The sequence below is a fragment of the Pecten maximus genome, chromosome 11, assembly GCF_902652985.1.
Source record: "Pecten maximus chromosome 11, xPecMax1.1, whole genome shotgun sequence".
In the NCBI taxonomy this organism is placed as follows: Eukaryota; Metazoa; Mollusca; class Bivalvia; order Pectinida; family Pectinidae; genus Pecten; species Pecten maximus.
In genome coordinates, this window is record NC_047025.1 from 36,191,360 (window position 1) to 36,219,097 (window position 27,738).

General features: G+C 37.9%; 1 protein-coding gene across 20 annotated transcripts in view; it reads left to right on the plus strand.

Annotated features, from left to right (window-relative positions):
* Positions 1-27,738, plus strand: part of LOC117338057 (UPF0183 protein C16orf70 homolog) — a 46,976-nt gene that overhangs the window by 8,219 nt on the left and 11,019 nt on the right. For all 20 annotated transcript variants that reach the window (XM_033899222.1, XM_033899220.1, XM_033899240.1 and 17 more), the window contains exons 3-9: positions 7,030-7,113; positions 19,260-19,303; positions 21,031-21,110; positions 21,899-21,978; positions 23,176-23,279; positions 23,796-23,908; positions 24,206-24,282. In XM_033899222.1, coding sequence (XP_033755113.1) covers positions 7,030-7,113; positions 19,260-19,303; positions 21,031-21,110; positions 21,899-21,978; positions 23,176-23,279; positions 23,796-23,908; positions 24,206-24,282 — 582 coding nt within the window. The remainder of the gene's footprint in view (positions 1-7,029; positions 7,114-19,259; positions 19,304-21,030; positions 21,111-21,898; positions 21,979-23,175; positions 23,280-23,795; positions 23,909-24,205; positions 24,283-27,738) is intronic.

Below are 27,738 nucleotides of genomic sequence, written 5' to 3' on the forward strand. Positions count from 1 at the left end.
TTGTAAGCAGCCATATATCAACAAGATCTCTGACAAGTCCGAAAAAGGAAATTATTTGTCAGTAACTTACAGAGTTATTGCCCTTTGTATAATATTATTATGTCTGCCAAAATAAGGACACAAATGCAATTATCTTAACACAGAACTGGACAAAGATGTCAATACCAGTGAAAGTTGATCTTCCTATTTTTATGTCTTCACTTGACCATGACAATGTCCATTATATGCATGGCCTCTTGTTTAAAAACTTGTTTAATAAGTTTATATCTAAAATAACAGTGCATTCATTACTCAGTAGGTATTTTCTCCTTAGCAGTCATGATAAATATTCAGTTTTCCACTAAGGGTTCTAATGAATATTCATTTATTAGGCAGTTGCATGTGCCATATTTGGAAATTTTTAGCCGATATTTATAGACAATAAACAGTTCAAGTGTACTCATTCAAATTTGTTTGGAGAAGGAACTGTCTAATAACTGCTAAGGGACTGCTAGCTGACTGTGAAGGATAATTAAAGTTACTGCTAAAGATTCATTCCAGTTTTATTTGGATATGACCTGTTGAATTTTAAAGGTGATTGAACTGCTAAAGAACTGCTAATATTGTGAACTGTAAAGGCTTAGGTAAGGAACTGCCTTCCACCTTGACATGGGAAGTGTTCAGTCAGATTAATCCAGTAGACTGTACGGAATCAAACACTAACATTCCAATATCTTGGATGTTGTGTATCAGGTCTAACAAAAACTACATGATCCGGATTTCACCTCAATATGCTCAAAATGTATGTTCAGGCAGGTAAAATGTAAGGTCAGGCAGGTAAAATGTAAATTGCCCTAGGCAGGTAAAATGTATAGTCAAGCGATCAAATTTAAGGTCAGTCAAGTAAAATGTAAGGTCAGGCAGGTAAAATGTAAGGTCAAGCAGGTAAAATGCAAAGTCAGTCGATAAAATGTAAAGTCAGGCAAGTAAAATGTAAAATCAGGCAGGATAAATGTAAAGTCAGGCAGGTAAATGTAAATTCAGGCAGGTAAAATGTAAGGACAGGCAGGTAAAATGTAAAGTCAGGCAGGTAAATGTAAGGTCAGGCAGGATAAATGTAAGGTCAGGCAGGTAAAATGTAAGGTCAAGCCAGTAAAATGTAATTATATAAGGTCATGTCAGTAAAATGTAAGGTCAAGCAGGTAGATTGTAAGGTCATGTCAGTAAAATGTAAGGTCAAGCAGGTAAATTGTAAGGTCAGGCAGGTAAAATGTAAGGTCAAGCAGGTAAAATGTAAGGTCAAGCAGGTAAAATGTATATTGCCCTAGGCAGGTAAAATGTAAGGTCAAGCAGGTAAAACATTTACCGTACTTACATTATTTTCAGTATATGGTGCTCTTTATGTATCTGTCTAACAGACTCACAAAAAAGTTAATTAGTTGGTCAAAAGTCAAAATACCAGAAACTTACAAGATTTTTGCTCACATGAAGGATACATAGTGATAGATGAGCTGATGGCAAGTTGCAGTATCCATTGTGTGTCCATCAGTAGTCGACTTTTAAAGATGGTCATATGGCTCACATAATAAAATATTGGAAACAATAAATTAATTTCACACATCAGTAGCTTTTGCCTCCAGATATTCATTCCTACTTTTGCTAATTTTGTTGGACAGTCTAGTGTCAAGGTTGACCAGGAAAATATTTTCCTAAGAGTAGTATAGCCCAGAATGCATTTTTGAAAGTGTTGCACGCGTGATATCATGCATGGATCCATAAAAAAAACGAGGTGACATTAACACACATAAGTTTGGGTGAGAATATTTTTACCAGCCCAAGGCAAATTTGTAGTGCCTCGACTATGAACTTTATTTTCATTTCAATGATTAGTTCATCAAAGATCAAATGTTTGATTTCTTTTATTAAGCAGTTATTGAGATAAAAAAAATATAAAGTTACCGGTGCTAGTGTGGGTGTAGCGTAAAAAAAAGTAGACTTTCACTCAATATTGACAGTCATAAATCTGCTCTTTGTTTGTTTTCATCGGAAATTTCATCAGAAAATTGTCATTTGTAATTAACTCCTAGAAAAGTGAAATGTCCTGTACAGATATTTAGCTGATATAGGTTCCTGGAACAGAGTTTATAAATGACCTTGACCTGTTTCCAATTTCACAGTGTTCTGATATGTTGAATTATGAAACAAATTAATGAAAGCTTGCAAAGGCCTAGAATTGGATGTTTAGGTAGACTAGTATGGTTGGTGGACTTCACCTATTTCTAGTACATTTTGTATAATGTGTTTATAGGTCAAAGGTCAGATTCAATTGCTGGCTGGAGTCAAGCAGCAATAATGTAAAGCTTTTCTGATCTAGTTTTTGTGTTTAATTAAAAAGTCAGTATTGAGTTCAGAAAAAAATCGATTAAAATTTGATTTAGAGATGTCAACTGACAGTTCAAGTGCTTTTCTAATACTGTGGGTATATTGTTTACATGGAGGCTGAAGGTTACTTCAAATGCTTGTCAGGGTCAAATTTTATATATATTATATAGTCTTTACCGAACAACTTTTGTTTTTCTTAAATTAAAAGTTTTCACAAGAAACTGGACCATGGTGTTTGGCCAAATGGTTTCTGGAATAGACTCAATGGGCTCAACTTATTTCAGATATCCAAAAGATTTTTGATTATTTCATAACTTGAATATGATTTGGACCCATGTTAATGGGTATGGATATACAAACACAAAAATCATGCTATTGAAAGAGGTCCAGTATGTGACCTTGCCATACAGACTAAATGTCATAACATCAGAATGGATGATTATACCCAATACAGTGGACCCGCGATAATCCGGACGCCGATAGTCCGGAAAACTCACAGTCCGGACGGAAATGCACGGGAACGGATTTCCGTAACGTTATTTGTACTCACCAGTCCGGAAATTCGGATTCCAATTCCGGAAGCCCATTTTGGGAACGGAACGTACTTTTCATTAGTAAATTTCCCTCAATAATCCGGACGATTTTTTCACCACGAGGAGAAAAAAATGTCGGGGCAAGACACCCGTGTCGACAGCTGTACAGACTATCGCTTGACACTGTGCGTAGTCATAGCGACCACTGCCAGGTCATAGCCCCGGGTGTTTACCTGTGTTATAGCTTTTGTTTTTATAACGGTACATTGCTTTTTCTCTACGACCTAAATGTTACAGACTTTATGCACAAACATACAGTACGTGATACGATAATTAATCAATCTCAAATAAATGTAATAAATTTATGATTGGTAATTAGATCTAACATCATTAACACTTGTATTTGGTAAACACGGATATCGGCTTTGTAACACCGTTACGTGAAACGACGACTCATTGAAAGATGCATGTTATTAATTACATACACATTTACGTATTAAGCAGTGATCACAAGAACTGGGTTGATTACACACAAATTAGTCAATAGTCGTCTGATACTTAACTAAGTGTCACATTGTTAAGTGAATAAGGGTTTAATAATTATCGGACATCTTGGGTAGTTCTCGCTGGTGTCGCGTACTTTTAAATAGATAGCTTGGGGTTTCTGGTACGTAAAAATCATAAAAAAAACATGGACTGACGGTAAGTTGTAAAATCCGGGTATTTTATTTAAGGTATTTAACGTTTGTAATTTCTACTTGTTTGTGAACCTCCGGGACGTGACACATGTGTGTTGTTTGTAGGTCACATATGCCCGCTATAAATAAAACAACTTTCACTTTACATGTTCTTTTAAAAACATAGTTTATTTTTTACTTTCTACAAAACAAAACAAGAATCATATCAGAAACATAAGTATATTTATTGTTAAAAAGTCTGACAATTAGACGTGTTTATGAAACGTCCCGGATTGTATATAATCAAGGGAGATAACTCTTACACGACAATTTTTTTGACCTGGTACACGAAATTCGGCAGTCCGGAAAACTCGTAATCCGGACGGTTTGGACTGGGAACGAAGGTGTTCGGATTATCGAGGGTCCACTGTATAGTGCAGTTATTGGGCGTTAAGTCAGATGATGTGCCCCACTTTGGATTTAGTCCCATACTGCCATAGTTATACCCTGTACATTTAAATGGGAATCATGGTAATCTCAAGTCCTATATAGCCATATACAGATTTTGGCCTCATTAACTTGCTGGTTTTACATACAGTTTGTATATATATGCATACTGTAAGTTTTCGACCTTGGACCAAGATTGAGATGTTACTAGATCATAATCTGAATAGGCGGGTCAATTACAACAGGCAAATTAAAAGGGACCTCAATTTGTCAGACTTATGTGAAATGTAATTTTGTCAGACATGAAATGTAATTTTGTCAGACTTATATGAAATCTAATTTTGTCAGATTCATATGAAATCTAATTTTGTTTGACCGTCTCAAATGGCAATATTCTCACTTCTATTTTCATGTCTTCCAATGATGTTACAAATTGTGATGCCAATATTATCAAACCAGTTTCAAAACAATTAATCATGTAATTGTGATATACCAGCATTTCAAATTGTCCAGAATTATTTTTTAATTTGTCTAATTTTGTAGGAACACAGCACTACATTCATTGTAGGAAGTTATTTTGTTTGTTTGAAATTTTACTGTTCTGATGTAAGTTATATATGTACAGAGGAGCCCACTTATTTGCGTATCGGTTATTTGAATATCCCGCTTATTTGCATAAAATTCTCATGTCCCGATTTTTTCCTTCTTTATCTTTGTATTTTAATCCCGTGTATTTGCATCGACTAAAACACTGACTCCCGCTTATATGCATATAAAAATTCCAAAAAATCGAAAAATTTCAATTGATTTTAGGGTATTTTTGTGATTTTCCCGTAATAAAAGTTTTATGAAATGTGTTTTAACTTGCATATTGATTCGACACGATGTACAACGTAATCTTATCATTGGTTCACACTTCGTCATTACAGGTTACGTTCGATGCATCGATATCGACATTAAGTTGTTATTCAGACCATATCAGTAGCCATGTGCAGAAGAATTACTAAATAAAATATGCCTCATCTTTTGATGAGATTTGTTTATTTATTATAGCATCGATCCAAACCTGTGTTCTGTGCACTTGAACACTCGCTGAGGCAGGTTGCGATCGCCATGATTGTTTACTAGGCGCGTTGCATTGTGGGGGCATATGTGTAATGAACGACAACTCTTTGTGTGTGTGCGCCATTTTCCAAAACAAACCCAAAGGACAATAACATGTCACGGTCATTTAAGACAGTCTATTGCTTCAGCAGTTCGTCATCTATGATCAAACAACTAATATACTCATAGCAGGAACACAACGCATCTCAAGACGATAATGAATGTTAATTGAAACGATGACATTGTACATCGTAGTGCCAACCCACGCGCGTATGACCGATATCGGACCCAGAGACTCGGAGTGACAAGTAGTGAACGATGAAGTGTATGCAAATATTTGTACATTTACAAAGAATAGCAACCCATGTATTTCGTATTTACTCTTATATTTTAAATAATGTTGTTTTTTTTAAAATATATTTTTAATGCAAATAACGTAAACAATCATAAAGCGCCCATTTTGAGTACCGACCTGACGATCTACAAAATGTATAAAAGGGGCCAAAACCCAACTCCGCCTATACGAATACTCCGGTTATTTGCATATTTTGTCGTGGAAAAAGGGGTATGCAAATAAGCGGGTTGCTCTGTATACTATGATAACTGTGGTAAATGTTTAACTATCGGTAATTGATATAATATAGATATGGACCTTGGAATTTTTCAGGGTTTACACAAGATATTTATAAAAGGGGTCCTTTTATTTAATTGAAGTGAGCTCCAAGGACATGTATGTAATATCCATATATACTGCCCCAGTACATCACTCTTAGATTGAAAACAGTTTTTTTTAAACACGTAGAAACATCACACTGGCATTGCACAGATGGTGGCATCACATCCTCTTTTTCATTTTCTCAAATTTCAGGAAATCGTATAATGACCGATACAATTGGTCCTAAATGCATATAATGGACATTGTCATGGTCAAGTGAAGACATAAAAATAGGAAGATCAAATTTCACTGGTATTGACATCTTTGTCCAGTTCTGTGTTAAGATGATTGCATTTGTGGCCTTATTTTGGTCAATAGCCAGCCGAAAGTTGTGTTTTTTGGTTTCTGTGGGAGAACTGGACAAAGGGTTAGGGGTCATTACTGGTTGTGTTTGGTTAGAGTCCAGTTGGAAGTATTGAAAGCTAATTGCCTGGGGGATGTCAGAGATATTCATTATAGTATTTGTATAGGCAGATTAGTACAATGACAAGTAAAATAAGGTAAAATAAAAATTACTTCTTAACAATAGCCAGTGTCAAAATAACAATGTGATGGTTTGCTTCTGTCGTTGTATTGACAAATGAACCAACTGGCCTATGTACATCTTTTTGTCAGCAGAGTATAATAAGCCTAAGAAAAATCCAATTTCACTGAAACAAATGAATTTTCATAATTTTCATTATGCTCTATAGAAAATCTTAATAAACTCTCTTTCCCCGTACCATCATTGATTGGAACTCTTTACCAGAATCTCTAATGCAGGATCCAGACCTGGAGTCATCCCCGTACCATCATTGATTGGAACTCTTTACCAGAATCTCTAATGCAGGATCCAGACCTGGAGTCCAGGTCTGCCCTGGCTAAATATAATCTACCTTAAATTCACAGGGCTTTTTTCTCACTGGTTTGGGATGGGGCCTTTTTTGAGAAGAATATTGGTGAATTGGGGGAAAACTTTTTCAGGAATTAAAGTCAGTACCATGTCCTGTTGTAAATAGCTCATGTCATGTAATGTTGAATGGATGTCAGTAGCATCTTTTGCAATGTAATAGCTTTATGTAGATGAACTTGGAAAATCTAAACTTGATGAAAAAAGTGTGAACATCAAAAACTTACACATAATTTTGTGCAAGTTAATATATAGTTAAGTATAAAAGGTTGTTCAGAACTAAGATGGATGTTATATTTTCAGTATCCACTGCAGATGGACCTTGTCCTTAACCTCTCTCATGATGGTATTCGTCTCATCTTCGATCCTGTTTCACAGCGACTTAAGGTAAGACTCAATATTAATAGAAAGCCTTGACCAGGGTATACCCATCTCATATCTCAGAGCCATGCCCATGATATACCCATCTCATATCTCAGAGCCTTGCCCATGATATACCCATCTCATATCTCAGAGCCATGCCCAGGGATATCCCATCTCATATCTCAGAACCTTGCCCAGGGATATCCCCATCTCATATCTCGGAGCCTTGCCCAGGGATATCCCCATCTCATATCTCCGAGCCTTGCCCAGGGTATACCCATCTCATATCTCAGAGCCTTGCCCAGGGATATTCCCACCTCATATCTCCGAGCCTTGCCCAGGGATATCCCCATCTCATATCTCAGAGCCTTGCCGATGGTATACCCATCTCATATCTCAGAGCCATGCCCAGGGATATCCCCATTTCATATCTCAGAACCTTGCCCAGGGATATCCCCATCTCATATCTCGGAGCCTTGCCCAGGGATATCCCCATCTCATATCTCCGAGCCTTGCCCAAGGTATACCCATCTCATATCTCAGAGCCTTGCCCAGGGATATTCCCACCTCATATCTCAGAGCCTTGCCCAGGGTATACCCACCTCATATCTCGGAGCCTTGCCCAGGGATATCCCCATCTCATATCTCAGAGCCTTGCCCAGGGATATTCCCACCTCATATCTCAAAGCCTTGCCCAGGGATATCCCCATATCATATCTCAGAGCCTTGCCCAGGGATATCCCCATCTCATATCTCAGAGCCTTGCCCAGGGATATCCCCATATCATATCTCAGAGCCTTGCCCAGGGATATCCCCATCTCATATCTCCGAGTCTTGCCCAGGGATATCCCATATCATATCTCAGAGCCTTGCCCAGGGATATCCCCATCTGATATCTCCGAGTCTTGCCCAAGGATATCCCCATCTCCGAGCCTTGCCCAGGGATATCCCCATCTCATATCTCCGAGCCTTGCCCAGGGATATCCCCATCTCATATCTCCGAGCCTTGCCCATGGTATACCCATCTCATAACTCAGAGCCTTGCCCAGGGATATCCCCATCTCATATCTCCGAGCCTTGCCCAGGGTATACCCATCTCATATCTCAAAGCCTTGCCCAGGGATATCCCCATATCATATCTCAGAGCCTTGCTCAGGGATATCCCCATCTCATATCTCAGAGCCTTGCCCAGGGTATAACCATCTCATATCTCAGAGCCTTGCCCAGGGATATCCCTATCTCATATCTCAGAGCCTCGCCCAGGGATATCCCCATATCATATCTCAGAGCCTTGCCCAGGGTATACCAATCTCATATCTCAGAGCCTTGCCCAGGGATATCCCTATCTCATATCTCCGAGCCTTGCCCAGGGATATCCCCATCTCATATCTCCGAGCCTTGCCCAGGGATATCCCCATCTCATATCTCCGAGCCTTGCCCATGGTATACCCATCTCATAACTCAGAGCCTTGCCCAGGGATATCCCCATCTCATATCTCAAAGCCTTGCCCAGGGATATCCCCATATCATATCTCAGAGCCTTGCTCAGGGATATCCCCATCTCATATCTCAGAGCCTTGCCCAGGGTATACCCATCTCATATCTCAGAGCCTTGCCCAGGGATATCCCTATCTCATATCTCAGAGCCTTGCCCAGGGATATACCCATATCATATCTCAGAGCCTTGCCCAGGGTATACCCATCTCATATCTCAGAGCCTTGCCCAGGGATATCCCTATCTCATATCTCAGAGCCTTGCCCAGGGATATCCCCATATCATATCTCAGAGCCTTGCCCAGGGTATACCCATGTCATATCTCAGAGCCTTGCCCAGGGATATCCCTATCTCATATCTCAGAGCCTTGCCCAGGGATATCCCCATATCATATCTCAGAGCCTTGCCCATGGTATACCCATCTCATAACTCAGAGCCTTGCCCAGGGATATCCCTATCTCATATCTCAGAGCCTTGCCCAGGGATATCCCCATATCATATCTCAGAGCCTTGTCCAGGGATATCCCATCTCATATCTCAGAGCCTTGCCCAGGGTATACCCATCTCATATCTCAGAGCCTTGCCCAGGGATATTCCCACCTCATATCTCAGAGCCTTGCCCAGGGTATACCCATCTCATATCTCCGAGCCTTGCCCAGGGATATCCCCATCTCATATCTCAGAGCCTTGCCTAGGGATATCCCCATATCATATCTCAGAGCCTTGCCCAGGGATATCCCCATCTCATATCTCCGAGTCTTGCCCAGGGATATCCCATTTCATATCTCAGAGCCTTGCCAATGGATATCCCCATCTCATATCTCAGAGCCTTGCCCAGGGATATCCCCATCTCATATCTCCGAGCCTTGCCCAGGGATATTCCCACCTCATATCTCAGAGCCTTGCCCAGGGATATCCCCATCTGATATCTCCGAGTCTTGCCCAAGGATATCCCCATCTCATATCTCCGAGCCTTGCCCAGGGATATCCCCATCTCATATCTCCGAGCCTTGCCCAGGGATATCCCCATCTCATATCTCCGAGCCTTGCCAATGGTATACCCATCTCATATCTCAGAACCTTGCCCATGGTATACCCATCTCATATCTCAGAGCCTTGCCCATGGTATACCCATCTCATATCTCAGAACCTTGCCCATGGTATACCCATCTCATATCTCAGAGCCTTGCCCAGGGATATCCCCATCTCATATCTCAGAGCCTTGCCAATGGATATCCCCATCTCATATCTCAGAGCCTTGTCCATGGTATACCCATCTCATATCTCAGAGCCATGCCCAGGGATATCCCATCTCATATCTCAGAGCCTTGCCCAGGGTATACCCATCTCATATCTCAGAACCTTGCCCATTGTATACCTATCTCATATCTCAGAACCTTGCCCATTGTATACCTATCTCATATCTCAGAACCTTGTCCATGGTATACCTATCTCATATCTCAGAACCTTGCCCATGGTATACCTATCTCATATCTCAGAACCTTGCCCATTGTATACCCATCTCATATCTCAGAACCTTGCCCATGGTATACCTATCTCATATCTCAGAACCTTGCCCATTGTATACCTATCTCATATCTCAGAACCTTGCCCATTGTATACCTATCTCATATCTCAGAGCCATGGTATACCTATCTCATATCTCAGAACCTTGCCCATTGTATACCTATCTCATATCTCAGAACCTTGCCCATGGTATACCTATCTCATATGTCAGTAGAAGTTTCCTTCATGATTATCCCTTCTGTTTGTCTTTTATTTATTTTTCTCTGGTTGATTCTAATTAACCTTTGTCTTGTATCTTGTATTGTATGAATCAAATCAATCTTTTATCCTGTGAATTTGCTACTGAAAGTTACAGTATTTCACTCCCTCGAAATAGGTACATGTATATACATGTATATCATGTTTGCTGCTTCTGCTCATAATTTTTGATGCAAAAAAAATATAGGGATGAAATATTGTAAACAGAAGCTAAGGGTGACAATTTCATTTTTGTAATTAATCAAAAAGATTAAATTGGCTAGTGTGGGTTTTGATCTGTTGACCACGGTTACCACAGATTTCCTCATCAGCACAGAAACCTTAACAGTGTGTTGTAATATGAGAGATAACCATTTCTCATGTTATTACATTACCACAATAAGCATTGTGTGGTTTTAGTCATTAATTAGGACCTGACAGCATACATTCATGTAGCCCCTATACTAGGGGTCAGTAGTGGACAAAAGTTGGCTGTCTCCACTGTGATGCGTCCATCTGGGGGCTCCTCCTTCAAGCCTTGTTAGGCCAAATTTTTACTGCACTCAATATAATACACAAATGTATTAAGATTCTTTTATTAAGGTTTAAAAAAATCTTGATACAACAGTCAGTCAAAAACGATTTTCACTCACAATTTCAGTCCTGAAAATTAATTAACTTCTAAAATTTCTCTTGGAAAAAAAATGAAAAAAAATATACATAATTACAGATTTATATGTATGTTTATTTAGGAAACCTTATCCATATAGCTTACTTATCTTATGATTAAAAATGTTTCATTCAGTTAATAAAATAATGGTGCATTAAAGATATAAATACAGACCTTCATTATCAAATTTAAATTCAAATGATCCAATTTCCAATTTTGAACCTTTTGTTTTCTTTGTTTAAGATGAAGATTATTCACATATATTAAAAAATCATATTAAATGATTTTGCTATAAAAATGTACATATAATATGGAATTATGAATGACAAGATTCATTGTTATAATTTCTTTCCATTGTTCAGATTACCTTAAAACTTGTATAGAAGGTGGCATGTCTCAATCCCATAGTTTCCCATAGATAAAATGTTTAAATAAAATAAGAAAAAAACTGGAAAAAAAAACTAAACTATTAAATTCAAAATGTATGTTAGATTCCCATTGTTTGGGCTCTGTAAAGGATTTGGGAGACAGGGGAAATGTTACCACTGATGATAGTAATGGAGTCTGGGTACAGAAAATGACTGAAAAAAAATCCTGAAAAGCTAACCATACACTGGTGCACCATTGCCAAGTCACCATGTAAACCATCAATACCACAACGGTTGTCATTAGTGCTGTAGAGCCACTGTAGGCCTGGCTAAATGGTGGTCAGTATGGAGGAAAGTTAGCGTGTATTACAGGGGAGGTCACTGGGGTGGACATCTTGACACACCCCCTCGTAATGGATGACTTTTATCTCTTTTTTATCAACTCAAAACTGCTGGCTTCATCAAATTAATCGGTTTTCACCACCATGGATCAAATTTCAGCCCACATTTTTTCTGGGTGTTTGACCAAATGGTGAAGGATTTTTTTTCTAATACTTTAATTTTTTGGTTTAATTATGCTTCAGGGATATTTGATGTTTATATTTTGTGTCTGATAAACCTCTGCTGTCTATAGATTAACCATTAAGAGATGATCACAAAATAATAAACAAAGCTGCTTTTTATGGGTTTTTGGCACACAGTCTCTTTGTATGTTTTATGATAAAAGGTTTTACAAATTTCTGTGTGGCTTTGATGAGGGAGTGAAAGTGAAACTACAGACTGTGTTTACAGTGACTTTCTCCCAGCATTAACATTGCCCAGTGTTGTTATGAGTACAAGCAGCTGAATTTAGTTTTGAATTTTAGTAAGTTACCATTATGTTACCATAGTATCGGTTACCATTTATGGGTGAATTAAGACCATGGAATTTTGGTAGATTTTGAAACTTCACAAATCTCTTTTAATGATTTTCATATTGATTCATAATTTTGTAAATAATAAAAATAAATATATATATCAACAGAAAAATCTGTCTTGGTCTTGGATGGATTTTTAAATTTTGGCCACAAATTGGCTTTGGCATTTTGGCCTTGAATTGATAAATGATATTTCAGCATTGGATTGACACTGACATTTCGGCCTTTCATTTACAGACATTTTTGTTATGTATAGGACCTGATTTTTTGGCTTTGGATTGGGATTGATATTTTGGCCTTAGATTGGCACTGACATTTTTTGCCTTGGACTGTCACTAATATTTTAGCCATGGGTTGACAAAAACCTTTTGGTCTTGGATTGACAATGACATTTTGGCCTTGGATTGACAATGACATTTTTGCCTTTGGGCTGGCCTTGACATTTTGGTCTTGAACAGGATGTGACATTTTGGCCTTGGATTGACTGACATTTTGGCCATTAACTGGCGCTGACACCTTGGCCTTGTACTGGCACTGACATCTTGGCCTTGGATTGGCACTTATATTTTGACCTTGGATTGAGACTGACATTTTTGGCCATGAACTGGCTGTGACATTTTGGCCTTGGATTGGCACCAACATTTTGGCCTTGAACAAGATGTGACTTTTTGGCCTTGTACTGGCACTATCACTTTGGTCTTTTACCGGCACTGGCATCTTGGTCGTGGATTACACTAATATTTTGGCCCTGGACTGACACTGACATTTTTGGCTTTGGACTGGCACAGACAGTTTTGGCCTTTGATTTGCACTTATATTTTGACCTTGGATTGACACTGACATCTTCGCCTTGGACTGGCACTAATATTTTGGCCTTGGATTGGCACTGACGTTTTTGGCCTCAGACTGGCTATGACATTTTGGCCTTGGATTAGCACTGACATTATGGCTTTGGATTATAACGGACATTTTGGCTTTGGATTGGCACTGACATCTTAGCCTTGGATTGGCATTGATATCTTGGCCTTGGTTTGGCACCGATATCTTGGCCTTGGATTGGCACCGATATCTTGGCCCTGGATTGGCACCGATATCTTGGCCCTGGATTGGCACCGATATCTTGGCCTTGGTTTGGCACCGATATCTTGGCCTTGGATTGGCACTGCCATTTTGGCCTCGGACAGGCTGTGGCATTTTTGCCTTAGATTAGCACTGACATCTTGGCTTTGGTTTGGCACTGATGTTTTGGCCTTGGACTGTCATTTAGCATTGGACCAGCTGAAAAATTTTGGTTTTAAACTGGTTGTCAAATTTTGCATTAGATTGGCTTACACAGTTTTGTCTCCGAGTGAGAATGGTTTGCTTGGATGTTTCGCCTTTAGGATTAGCATTCAAACTTGAAATAAATTATAATCAGATTGTGTCTTTTTCATATCATATTCAAAACAAAATATAGCAGCTAATATCTTCATTGACCGAGATTTTTGACGAATTCTCAATTCCTCCAATTCAGCTTTATGCAGTTGTTAATTCTCCTATCAAGTGGAATTTTAATTCTCCATGTCAGAAGGAACCAAAATCATTCGAACAGCATCACCATTTTATACTATTGGTTAAGATGTAGGATAACTACACCTGATGAAATGCAGGCCAGGCCTGATTTGTATTGTATAACATTGTTGACAGCTTTCACTGTTACCTACTAAATATGTTGATATTGGTGTAATGGAAGACGAAATCCATATTCTGCAGTATATCGGTGATGAGAAACTTGTTGTTTTCTTGAGTTCAATGTACTACACTTGTGATGATTTAATGCTTTCTATCGGTAAAAAACAGGTGATGACTTACATTTTATTTGATGTGAACGGTATAGGAAAGAAATTGGTTTGTTATTGTGTTACCCTAGAATACCTATAATTATTGTACAAGGTCTGTCTGCCTTGGGTACAAAACATATTCATACCACAACAACACTGAAATGACCTCTCTCAAGGCCACAGATAAACATACAATATCACAACAACACTGAAATGACCTCTCTCAAGGCCACAGATAAACATACAATATCACAATACAACATGCATATATATGATCTTGGTTGATTCTGAGGACCTTCATAATATGTACGTAGAAAAAAAGAAAATTGAAAGATTTTTTTTTTTTTTTCTGGCTGGCTGTATCAGATGTTTATAATTTGTCTTTAGATGACTTACCTTAGTGAGGGTATGGAATTGATGTATATTAATTTCACTGTACTGTAGACCTTAGTTAGGGAATGGAATTGATGTATATTAATTTCACTGTAGTGTAGACCTTAGTTAGGGAATGGAATTGATGTATATTAATTTCACTGTACTGTAGACCTTAGGGAATGGAATTGATGTATATTAATTTCACTGTACTGTAGACCTTAGTGAGGGTATGGAATTGATGTATATTAATTTCACTGTGCTGTAGATATTTTTGTTTATATTCAGTATCAGAGGCTATATCCCCATACTGCCTAAGTCACTTATCCTTTCTCATACTGCATCCATGGTAACCTACTGGTATGTGTAAAAGAAAGATGTCCTGTTTCCATTGTACAAAACATATATAATGTAAATTTTATAGTTCAAAGGACTTTGATGTAGGCTGGGGAGTATGCACTCTTTTCTGTAAAACAATAATGTATTTTTTTAGACCTAAATGTTTGCAGTTGATGCATGTGGCAGATTTGGTGCAAACAAAACATATTTATAGGGAACAGCTGGTTTTCTTCCCTCGGACAATAGGAACACTTGAGATCTCGGCAGGTAGCCACTTGATGGATACGTTCTGGAGGGGGAGGAAAACAAGTTGGAAATGTGATCCCTGCGTTTCTCTGGCCTTGCTTCCGCATGACACAGGGGCACAGGGATGTCAACCTTCATAGCATCCCCAGACACACTCACTCAGCATAATGTACCACACGAGCAGTCCGACACGACAATATAAAACAGCTTTGTCATGGCACAGATCTATCTATTAGGCACCAGCATTTGTAATTATCTCATTTTGTGCGTCCCATATCAAAGTCGTGATGACACGACTAACATTGCTGGATTGTTTCCACAATAAAACGTTTGCAAATGACACCAAAGTAATACTATGAGGTCATTTATAAACTGTCATCACATACAATTCCTTCTGATAAGTCAGCGTTTAAATTGTTTTATCAATATCTTGCTAATGAAAGTGGACGTTTGCCTCAAAGTCAGTTGTTACTTAATTATTACGTTGATTTGTAGATCAGGACTTTTGTTCTGAAGTCCATTGTATACATGTGGCGGACATTTTGTAAATTGTTATTTTATAACTTCATAATTGATTGTTTTCAAAAAAGAAAGAAATATTAGAACTATTGAATTTTTAGGCAAAGACCTCTTCAGAGATCTGTTGTCTTATGTCATTACCTTTCTGTTCAATCGTGCTCAACCAGACTCTTCTATTTCTGCCTCCTATTATTCAAGTATGCAATTACCGGTATGACCCTATATGTAAATTTATGTTAATTTACGTCAATTTACATGTAAGTTTACCTACCCCATCTAGCAATGGAATTTATTTGTGTACAAACTAAAAAATGACAACAAATTAATTAATATGAAATAAAAACCTAACCATCAACGACAGATTATATATTTCTGTAAGCGAGGGAATGAACACTGCATAAAACACATATATTAGGATTGCTGTTGTTTGAAGTTTCATTCTTCGAGATGGTCAAAATGGCGAATGTGTTAATGAAATTGTCTATAGAACTGTTTTAATATATGGCAAGTAGTATAACTTTAGCTAAAACAGGCTACCACAATGGAGAAATGTTTACTAGTTTTAATCCAGAGACCTGCCGTTTACAATATTTAAGTAGGCATACAACATTTATAATCCATAGTTTCTCAAAATGTTCTTTACAGAAACAATCCTTTGTCTGTGGGAGTGTCAATCGGAACACATCACCTTCGTCTGCTAACGTAGGCTTTGTTGAAAATTCCGAGGGGTTCTGATAGTGGGAAATGTGCCATTTTAATCTATCAGAGTTACTTCCATTTGGCCGAAAAAGCATTGCATGAACACACGGCAACCATGCTTGAAGTTTGTTGATTTCTTTTCGAAATACTGTGTCATGATGCATGGATCCGGAGGTCTAGTGTTTAACCTTTGTCATGAAACAATAAATAAGTATAATTTCAAAAGGCTTGATTATTGAATAATATAGCTGTGATAACATAGCTCTGGACGATAGACGAACAATTTTTGATAAACGGAGCTCTTGCGGAAGCATAGACATGGATATTTGTTATAATTATGAGCAATATACAGACTTAATCAGTATTAACCAAGAAACATGTTACATGATCTCTGACAGAGGATACAGTTAACTACTGTTGGTACTCCCTAAATATTTCCTTAGAATTATGTTGCAGCACTGCATAGTCTAACGGCCTACAACTGAACATGACACGTTTTCCTTATTTGATAAAATTTTACCAATCATCTGTTATTTATCGATTGCACTCTGTTAATCAATTTTGAGTTTGAGTTATTGTTTGCTTAGAATGTTATTTTCGCTGTCCAATATCTGAATGGAGTAAACGACGTGATGCATTGAATTATTTTATAACATAATAAAATGGTATCCTGTCCCAATGCAGTGTAATTACTAGCTAGTCTCAGGAACTGCTGATGCGATCCTGATCAGCAAACTGTGTTTTGGGGTTTCAAGTGGTAGCGAGGGCATTTATGTCTTACAGACATTTTCTAGTATTTACTGTTACAGGAAACATTTGGCAGTTTTAAGATTGTTCTTTGTGTCTAGTTCATAAATCAAGTTGTTTACGAAATATTTATAAAAATTAGATATCTTAACCTGACATGTCATTGTCATGTATTTATCCTCTTTCTATTGGAAAAGATGGTGTTTCTTAGAGTCAGCTTTTGTTCAGGGTCTGTTGAGTAACAGATAATGATATTTATGATATTGTATACTGGACAGATCTTTAGATTTTTTTTTTTAATGCCACCTTAATATGGTAAATGGTTGTGTAGATTTCTCTTTTTTTGGAATGGTAATGAAATGTCCTCTTCGGTATCAACAACAAAAACAATGTCAATCCAACTTAAATCCAGATGATGTGGCATATCAAACGGAGAACCAGCTTGTTTTGATGCCGTCACTACTGTACAGAACCTACTTTGTTTTGATGCCGTCACTACTGTACAGAACTTACTTTGTTTTGATGCCGTCACTACTGTACAGAACCTACTTTGTTTTGATGCCGTCACTACTGTACAGAACCTACTTTGTTTTGATGCCGTCACTACTGTACAGAACTTACTTTGTTTTGATGCCGTCATTACTGTACAGAACTTACTTTTGTTTTGATGCTGTCACTACTGTACAGAACTTACTTTGTTTTGATGCCGTCACTACTGTACAGAACTTACTTTGTTTTGATGCCATCACTACTGTACAGAACTTACTTTTGTTTTGATGCTGTCACTACTGTACAGAACTTACTTTGTTTTGATGCCGTCACTACTGTACAGAACCTACTTTGTTTTGATGCCGTCACTACTGTACAGAACCTACTTTGTTTTGATGCCGTCACTACTGTACAGAACTTACTTTGTTTTGATGCCGTCACTACTGTACAGAACTTACTTTGTTTTGATGCCGTCACTACTGTACAGAACTTACTTTGTTTTGATGCCGTCACTACTGTACAGAACTTACTTTGTTTTGATGCCGTCACTACTGTACAGAACCTACTTTTGTTTTGATGCCGTCACTACTGTACAGAACTTACTTTTAAAGCCCTGCTGACCTGATATAAGGGCACAGTGAACATTACTGACCTCGGATAACTGACCAGTCTGATTTAATTTTATGAACCTCTTTAAAAAATCACACAGATTGCAGCTGACCACAGAAAAATTATTATTTATGAACAGAAATAAAATCACAATGGTCTTTTTTCTGGTTTAATCAAAAATAGTTATGTTGCCTTTTTGCCATATGCAGTTGTCTAGAATGGCCGTAGCTTGACCAGCAAGGCCAGGTCATGGGTCAAACTGGACAATGAAAGTGTTAAGACAAGAAAACTTCACTTTTTACAACCATCAATACAGTTGATGCCTTCTATATTAATTGGCATGTGACCATTGTCCGGAGTGCTAAAGCTTGACCAGTTCAGGGTAAAGGTCAGACCAGACACAAAGCTAAGCCAGTGGTCAGTTTGGGACAAAAGGAATGTTTTAAGTGTTTTGAAACTGCAATCTGCCTTGCCTATGATTTATACTACAGTAATGATCACATAGAGTAGGGGTGAGTTAGCAGTCTCTTAGTCACGTTATTAGCATTTGATAAAGATTTAAAGAAAGTCATTTTTCACTTAAAGAGATTTGTAACTGTCCTTTTTTTCTTTCTCTTTTGTTCCCTTTGTGGACTTGTATAAATTTGCCGGATTGGAACCATTTTCTTTTGTATCTGAAAACTATTAATAAGCTGATTATAAATGACCAGAAACGAAAGTCTAATAATCATTTTCTATCTTATTGAGATGTTACTACATCCTTCCTTTGATATTTCACCCTATTCACAAAATATACACAAAAATGCTTGAATTATGACATTTGATAGACAATTGCAGAACACCATTGAAAATTGTACAAAAACATAAAATAATTACCGGTAACATTGTATGATTGTAATGCGCACAGGTAGTCAGGTACTGATATACATATTTTGTGTACTATTTGTGTACTTTATGGTAAGGTAAGATTTGTATACTGAACATGATTTTATTGCCTGAAACATTTTGTGTGTATTAAGACTGATGACCTGATTTATATATTGTCAAAAACAGAAATAAAAAGGAAAAGACAATTAAATATTGGTTGTGTGTTAATTCATCATTTGTATTTTTCAGATCATGGAAGTAAACAATATGAGTAAGGTGCGACTGAAATATTGGTAAGTATGAAAGGATTGAAAATATTAGTGTTTTATTAACCTTTAACAAAATTATAGTCTTATTTGTCTTGATTATGATAAGAGGACACAGGGTTCTGTCTGTATGTGTGAGAATCTCTAAAAGACACAGGATTATGTCTGTGTGTGTGAGAACCTCTAGAGGACACAGGATTCTGTCTGTATGTGTGAGAACCTCTAGAGGACACAGGATTCTGTCTGTATGTGTGAGAACCTCTAGAGGACACAGGATTCTGTCTGTATGTGTGAGAATCTCTAGAGGACACAGGATTCTGTCTGTATGTTTGAGAACCTCTAGAGGACACAGGATTCTGTCTGTGTGTGTGAGAACCTCTAGATGACACAGGATTCTGTCTGTATGTGTGAGAACCTCTAAAGGACACAGGATTCTGTCGGTATGTGTGTGAACCTCTAGAGGACACAGGGTTATTTCTGTGTGTGTGAGAACCTCTAGAGGACACAGGATTCTGTCTGTATGTGTGAGAACCTCTAGAGGACACAGGATTATGTCTGTATGTGTGAGAATCTCTAGAGGACACAGGATTCTGTCTGTATGTGTGAGAATCTGTCTGTATGTGTGAGAACCTCTAGAGGACACAGGATTCTGTCTGTGTGTGTGAGAACAGGTTATCAATACAATATTGGGGGGAGGGGGGGGGGGGGGGGAAGGAGGTTAGTTTGTTTCTTTGCTAGGTTTAATTTATTGGCCCATAAACTGCCAGGGTTACAACCACAACAGCACAGATCAGTCCTTTTCTCAGCTTTCTTCGAAACACAAACTGCCGTGGGTAGGAAGCGTTGAACCACACACCTTGGACCTTCACCTTGGTTTATGTGGCCAGTGGCCCATGTTAAAACAAATGATTCACTGGTAATGGAGAGTTACAAAGCTGAAAGCAAAGCAACCTTTACCGGTAATCAATGGCATGGGTTCTACACTGGAATGACTTCTCATGAAATAAAGAGCTTCATGTTGTAATATTTAGCCAGTAGCTTTAATTCCAATCTAAAAACCTTAAGTGATAAAATGACCTTTCTATATAAAGAAAATACACATATGTTGCCCTCTGTGGCACCATGAAGCTCATTTGCTGAATTATCTAAGAGATACAGGCCCTTTTGGCATCTTGTTAATTAAGCTGTTATAAAATGGTGTTGAAAGTGGTTTGTAGTTTGATGTCAGCATGTTATAAACATACTATTTGAACTGTTAATTTTACAAGGGATTGGAATGAACTTGTCACCAGTACAAGACTTAATGTGACACAATGTAGGTTTTACTGTACAGATCAGTCTTCAACAGACTTAAGACTACACATAACTGTGAAAATCTGTGGTTAGGATGATTAACAGATTGTATCAAGTTAAGGTGTGTTATTAACAGTTAACTTTGTTGGGGGCGTGTGTGTGCCTGTAGAGGATGGTGTTAGGGAGGGGGCAGGGGGCTAGTCACAAAGTTCCTAACAAAATTATCGTTAAAAAGCCTGATGAAATGCCTAGACCCTATTCATTTTACTAAGCACTGCTAAACCAGATTTGTTGTCGCGCTTGTTGCTATTCATATAGACAGCCAAATTAGTGATGGCTGGAAAAAAATAAGACATAGCTATATACAATGTGTTTTATATTTGTGTGTTTTGGTTTTTTATCGTGAACCACCTTTGTTTCTCCAATGTTTTCCTTTGTCAAGGAGATATTCTTCATTACAGTGGAGTACATTTCAACTCACCACAAGTTCAGCCCACTATAGAACAGATCGACCAATCATTTGGGGCTACACATCCTGGGGGTAAGTAATTGACCAATCATTTGGGACTACACACCCTGGGGGTGTTTATCGACCAATCATTTGGGACAACACACCCTGGGGGTAAGTAATTGACCAATCATATGGGGCCACACACCCTGGGGGTAAGTAATTATTGACCAATCGTTTGGGACTACACACCCTGAGGGTTAGTAATTGACCAATCATTTGGGACAACACACCCTGGGGGTAAGTAATTGACCAATCATATGGGGCCACACACCCTGGGGGTGAGTTTTTGACCAATCGTTTGGGACTACACACCCTGGAGGTAAGTAATTGACCAATCATTTGGGGTCATACACATCCTGGGGGTGAGTAATTAATTGACCAATCGTTTGGGACTACACACCCTGGGTGAGTAATTGATTGACAGATCATTTGGGGCCACACACCCTGGGGTGAGTAATTGATTGACAGATCATTTGGGGCCACACACACTTGGAGGCTGAAAGTAATATAAATAATAAAAATTTCAATCTTACATAGATGCTACTTCAATTCATTTTATATTGATATTGAGAAATATGTACCTTATAGCTTCTATTATATATGTCAAAATGAATGTTGACTCTTTTGTGATATTGAACAACATCTAAGGTAGCATATAGTGTGAACTATATGTTTCAATTTAAACTCTTTCTGATTTACTAAGTAAAATGGAATGTATAAACTGGATACCAGTATAAAACTGACAGAAAACCTTAGCCAGAGATTGTTATGAAGTTGGCATGAACATTCATCTGATATGTACGTTTTTCTGTTTACAGTTTATAACTCGGACAAACAGCTGTTTGTTTTGAACTTTAGAGGTCTATCCTTTGATTTTCCTATAGAGTCCAAGTTTGAGGTAACTATCAAAACATGGATGGTTTTAATGGTAGCAACTTTTGCATAAAAATGATAAACTATACTGTCTTTAAATGTTTTTATCATTCTAAGTTCAAACAAACATCTGAAAAAATATAATGGTACATTCATGTCATTGTACTTGGGAAGTGAAGTTTTTATATGATAATCCTTTTACACTGTTTTTTTTCCAGGTTTGAGCTGCGTTTGTAAAATTCATAAAGAAATCTTAAGTGCTTTGTTCACTTATAATATAGATTTGATCACAAGAAAATCGGGCATTTTTCTTAGCCTTTTGTTAAAATGGGTTTTTAGCTCACGAGCTTATGTCATGGCACAGCATCCGTCGTCCGTCCGTCAACATTTGCTTCAAATCGCTACTAGTCAAAAAGCTCTTATTGGATTATTACCAAATTTGGTCAGAAACATCCTTGGCGGAAGGGGAACAGATTTTGCATAAATGGTGACTCTGACCCCCAAGGGGCCAAATGGGCGGGGCCCAATAGGGGAAATAGAGGTAATTATTTAAATCGCTACTAGTCATAAAGTTAAGAATGGATTTGAACCCAATTTGGTCAGAAACATCCTTGGGGGAAGGGGAACAGATTTTGCATAAATAGTGACTCTGACCCCTGAGGGGCCAAAGGGGCGGGGCCCCAATAGGGAAAACAGAGGTAATTCCTTTAAATCGCTACTAGTCATAAAGTTAAGAATAGATTTGAATCCAATTTGGTCAGAAACATCCTTGGGGGAAGGGGAACAGATTTTGCATAAATGGTGACTCTGACCCCCGAGGGGCCAAAGGGGTGGGGCCCAATAGGGGAAATAGAGGTAATTACTTTAAATCGCTACTTGTCATAAAGTTATGTATGGATTTGAACCCAATTTGGTCAGAGGCATCCTTGGGGGAAGGGGAATAGATTTGGCATAAATGGCGACTCTGACCCCCGAGGGGCCAAAAGGGACGGGGCCCCATAGGGGAAATAGAGGTAATTCCTTTAAATCGCTACTCAACATAAAGTTATGAATGGATTTGAACCAAATTTAGTCAGAAACATCCTAGGAGGAAGGGGAACAGATTTCATTTAGGGACCTGCTGACCTTGACAGTGATATTTGACCTACTTTTAAAAAATTAGTTTCAACCCCTTTGTGTGCTTTGTTGTCTTTTGACAATTTTGTTTTTTCTCTCTATTCAGCCAAAGTATGCTCATGGCTTGGGCTCCCTCCAGTTCCCTAATGGGTCCTCACCCATTGTTTCCAGGATGTGTGTTTACACAGGCAACAGTCTCCTGGACACTAAGTAAGTAAAATTCCTGCATCACTGGGTCCTTAAAAAATATTTGCAAGGCCTATTTGTCAGACAATACTAGAGGGATCCGTACAAGGCCTATTTGTCAGACAATACTAGAGGGATCCGTACAAGGCCTATTTGTCAAACAATATTAGATGGATCCGTACAAGGCCTATTTGTCAGACAATACTAGAGGGATCCATACAAGGCCTATTTGTCAGACAATACTAGATGGGATGGGATGTTTCTCTAATTTTATATATAAAGTCCCTTTTGACTAATCAAAATTCAATATAACTGATAAACAACTATTTTTGAGAGTTTAGTTAGAGTTTGTTAAAACTATTTCTCAGCCAATACTGGTGGAATCTTTCTCTAATTTCTAATGAAGATTCACATCAGATTGGTGATTTACATTTATTAACATAGCATTAAAGGTGTGAAGGCAGTAAGAGTGCACTCACTATGTTCAATAAGAACACACTTAAATTAGTATTTTAAAATGTGTTGATACGCTGTTTACAGAGCTCCTCCATTACCCATCATCTGTTTCCAAGGCAACTGTTTTGTGGATTGTGTGGAAGTTCTCCGAGACCATGGGGTATCCAGGGGACTCAAGTTTTTACTTCTTACAGAAGGTAAGTTAAACATAAGGAGTGTCCTTATAACAGTTCTACTGAAGATTCTTACCTTGTTAGTGTTTACATTGTATGACCCCTTCCAGTCATTTTTAAGCTTAGAAATATTCAGCCAAATTTCATATGGATTACCTAGTCAAGTGTGTTACAGTATATGTAGAAATATGTTTCAAGTATTACTGGAAAACTACCCAAACTTTGTAAACCGCTATAATTTCTGTTGTTTCTTACAGTCAAGTATTACGGGAAAACTACCAATAATTTGTAAACCTCTATAATTTCTGTTGTTTCTTACAGGCAATGGTCCAGGAAAAGTGATAGACCCAAGGAAGAAATCGTTAGAGAGGATAGTCTTGTTTGGAGATTCCTGTCAGGTACATAATGATACTCTGGGCACTCTCACTAAACAGTAATACCTCTAATGATACTCTGGGCGCTCTCACTAAACATTGATACTTCTAATGATACTCTGGGCGCTCTCACTAAACATTGATACTTCTAATGATACTCTGGGCGCTCTCACTAAACATTGATACTTCTAATGATACTCTGGGCACTCTCACTAAACATTGATACTTCTAATGATACTCTGGGCGCTCTCACTAAACATTGATACTTCTAATGATACTCTGGGCACTCTCACTAAACATTAATACTTCTAATGATACTCAGGGCACTCTCACTAAACATTAATACTTCTAATGATACTCTTGGCACTCTCACTAAACATTAATATTTCTAATGATACTCTGGGCACTCTCACTAAACATTGATACTTCTAATGATACTCTGGGCGCTCTCACTAAACATTAATATTTCTAATGATACTCTGGGCACTCTCACTAAACATTAATACTTCTAATGATACTCAGGGCACTCTCACTAAACATTAATACTTTTAATGATACTCTGGGCGCTCTCACTAAACATTGATACTTCTAATGATACTCTGGACACTCTCACTAAACATTAATACTTCTAATGATACTCTGGGCGCTCTCACTAAACATTGATACTTCTAATGATACTCTGGGCACTCTCACTAAACATTAATATTTCTAATGATACTCTGGGCGCTCTCACTAAACATTGATACTTCTAATGATACTCTGGGCGCTCTCACTAAACATTGATACTTCTAATGATACTCTGGGCGCTCTCACTAAACATTGATACTTCTAATGATACTCTGGGCACTCTCACTAAACATTAATACTTCTAATGATACTCTGGGCACTCTCACTAAACATTGATACTTCTAATGATACTCTGGGCACTCTCACTAAACAGTAATACCTCTAATGATACTCTGGGCACTCTCACTAAACAGTAATACCTCTAATGATACTCTGGGCGCTCTCACTAAACATTGATACCTCTAATGATACTCTGGGCGCTCTCACTAAACGTTGATACTTCTAATGATACTCTGGACACTCTCACTAAACATTAATATTTCTAATGATACTCTGGGCACTCTCACTAAACATTAATACCTCTAATGATACTCTGGGCACTCTCACTAAACATTAATACTTCTAATGATACTCTGGGCGCTCTCACTAAACATTGATACTTCTACTGATACTCTGGGCGCTCTCACTAAACATTGATACCTCTAATGATACTCCGGGCGCTCTCACTAAACATTGATACTTCTAATGATACTCTGGGCACTCTCACTAAACATTGATACTTCTAATGATACTCTGGGCGCTCTCACTAAACATTAATATTTCTAATGATACTCTGGGCACTCTCACTAAACATTAATACTTCTAATGATACTCAGGGCACTCTCACTAAACATTAATACTTTTAATGATACTCTGGGCGCTCTCACTAAACATTGATACTTCTAATGATACTCTGGACACTCTCACTAAACATTAATACTTTTAATGATACTCTGGGCGCTCTCACTAAACATTGATACTTCTAATGATACTCTGGGCACTCTCACTAAACATTAATACTTCTAATGATACTCAGGGCACTCTCACTAAACATTAATACTTCTAATGATACTCTTGGCACTCTCACTAAACATTAATATTTCTAATGATACTCTGGGCGCTCTCACTAAACATTGATACTTCTAATGATACTCTGGGCGCTCTCACTAAACATTGATACTTCTAATGATTCTCTGGGCGCTCTCACTAAACATTGATACTTCTAATGATACTCTGGGCACTCTCACTAAACATTAATACTTCTAATGATACTCTGGGCACTCTCACTAAACATTGATACTTCTAATGATACTCTGGGCACTCTCACTAAACAGTAATACCTCTAATGATACTCTGGGCACTCTCACTAAACAGTAATACCTCTAATGATACTCTGGGCGCTCTCACTAAACATTGATACCTCTAATGATACTCTGGGCGCTCTCACTAAACGTTGATACTTCTAATGATACTCTGGACACTCTCACTAAACATTAATATTTCTAATGATACTCTGGGCACTCTCACTAAACATTAATACCTCTAATGATACTCTGGGCACTCTCACTAAACATTAATACTTCTAATGATACTCTGGGCGCTCTCACTAAACATTGATACTTCTACTGATACTCTGGGCGCTCTCACTAAACATTGATACCTCTAATGATACTCCGGGCGCTCTCACTAAACATTGATACTTCTAATGATACTCAGGGCCCTCTCACTAAACATTAATACTTCGAATGATACTCTGGGCACTCTCACTAAACATTGATACTTCTAATGATACTCTGGGCGCTCTCACTAAACATTAATATTTCTAATGATACTCTGGGCACTCTCACTAAACATTAATACTTCTAATGATACTCTGGGCGCTCTCACTAAACATTGATACTTCTACTGATACTCTGGGCGCTCTCACTAAACATTGATACCTCTAATGATACTCCGGGCGCTCTCACTAAACATTGATACTTCTAATGATACTCAGGGCACTCTCACTAAACATTAATACTTCTAATGATACTCTGGGCACTCTCACTAAACATTAATACTTGTAATGATACTCTGGGCACTCTCACTAAACATTAATACTTCTAATGATACTCTGGGCGCTCTCACTAAACATTAATATTTCTAATGATACTCTGGGCACTCTCACTAAACATTAATACTTTTAATGATACTCTGGGCACTCTCACTAAACATTGATACCTCTAATAATACTCTGGACACTCTCACTAAACATTAATACTTCTAATGATACTCTGGGCACTCTCACTAAACATTAATACTTCTAATGATACTTTGGGCGCTCTCACTAAACATTGATACTTCTAATGATACTCTGGGCACTCTCACTAAACATTAATACTTCTAATGATACTCTGGGCACTCTCACTAAACATTGATACTTCTAATGATACTCTGGGCACTCTCACTAAACATTAATACCTCTAATGATACTCAGGGCACTCTCACTAAATATTGATACCTCTAATGATACTCTGGGCACTCTCACTAAACATTAATATTTCCAAAGATACTCTGGGCACTCTCACTAAACATTAATACTTTTAATGATACTCTGGGCGCTCTCACTAAACATTAATATTTCTAATGATACTCTGGGCACTCTCACTAAACATTAATACTTCTAATGATACTCTGGGCACTCTCACTAAACATTAATACTTCTAATGATACTCTGGGCGCTCTCACTAAACATTGATACTTCTAATGATACTCTGGGCACTCTCACTAAACATTAATACTTCTAATGATACTCTGGGCACTCTCACTAAACATTGATACTTCTAATGATACTCTGGGCACTCTCACTAAACATTAATACCTCTAATGATACTC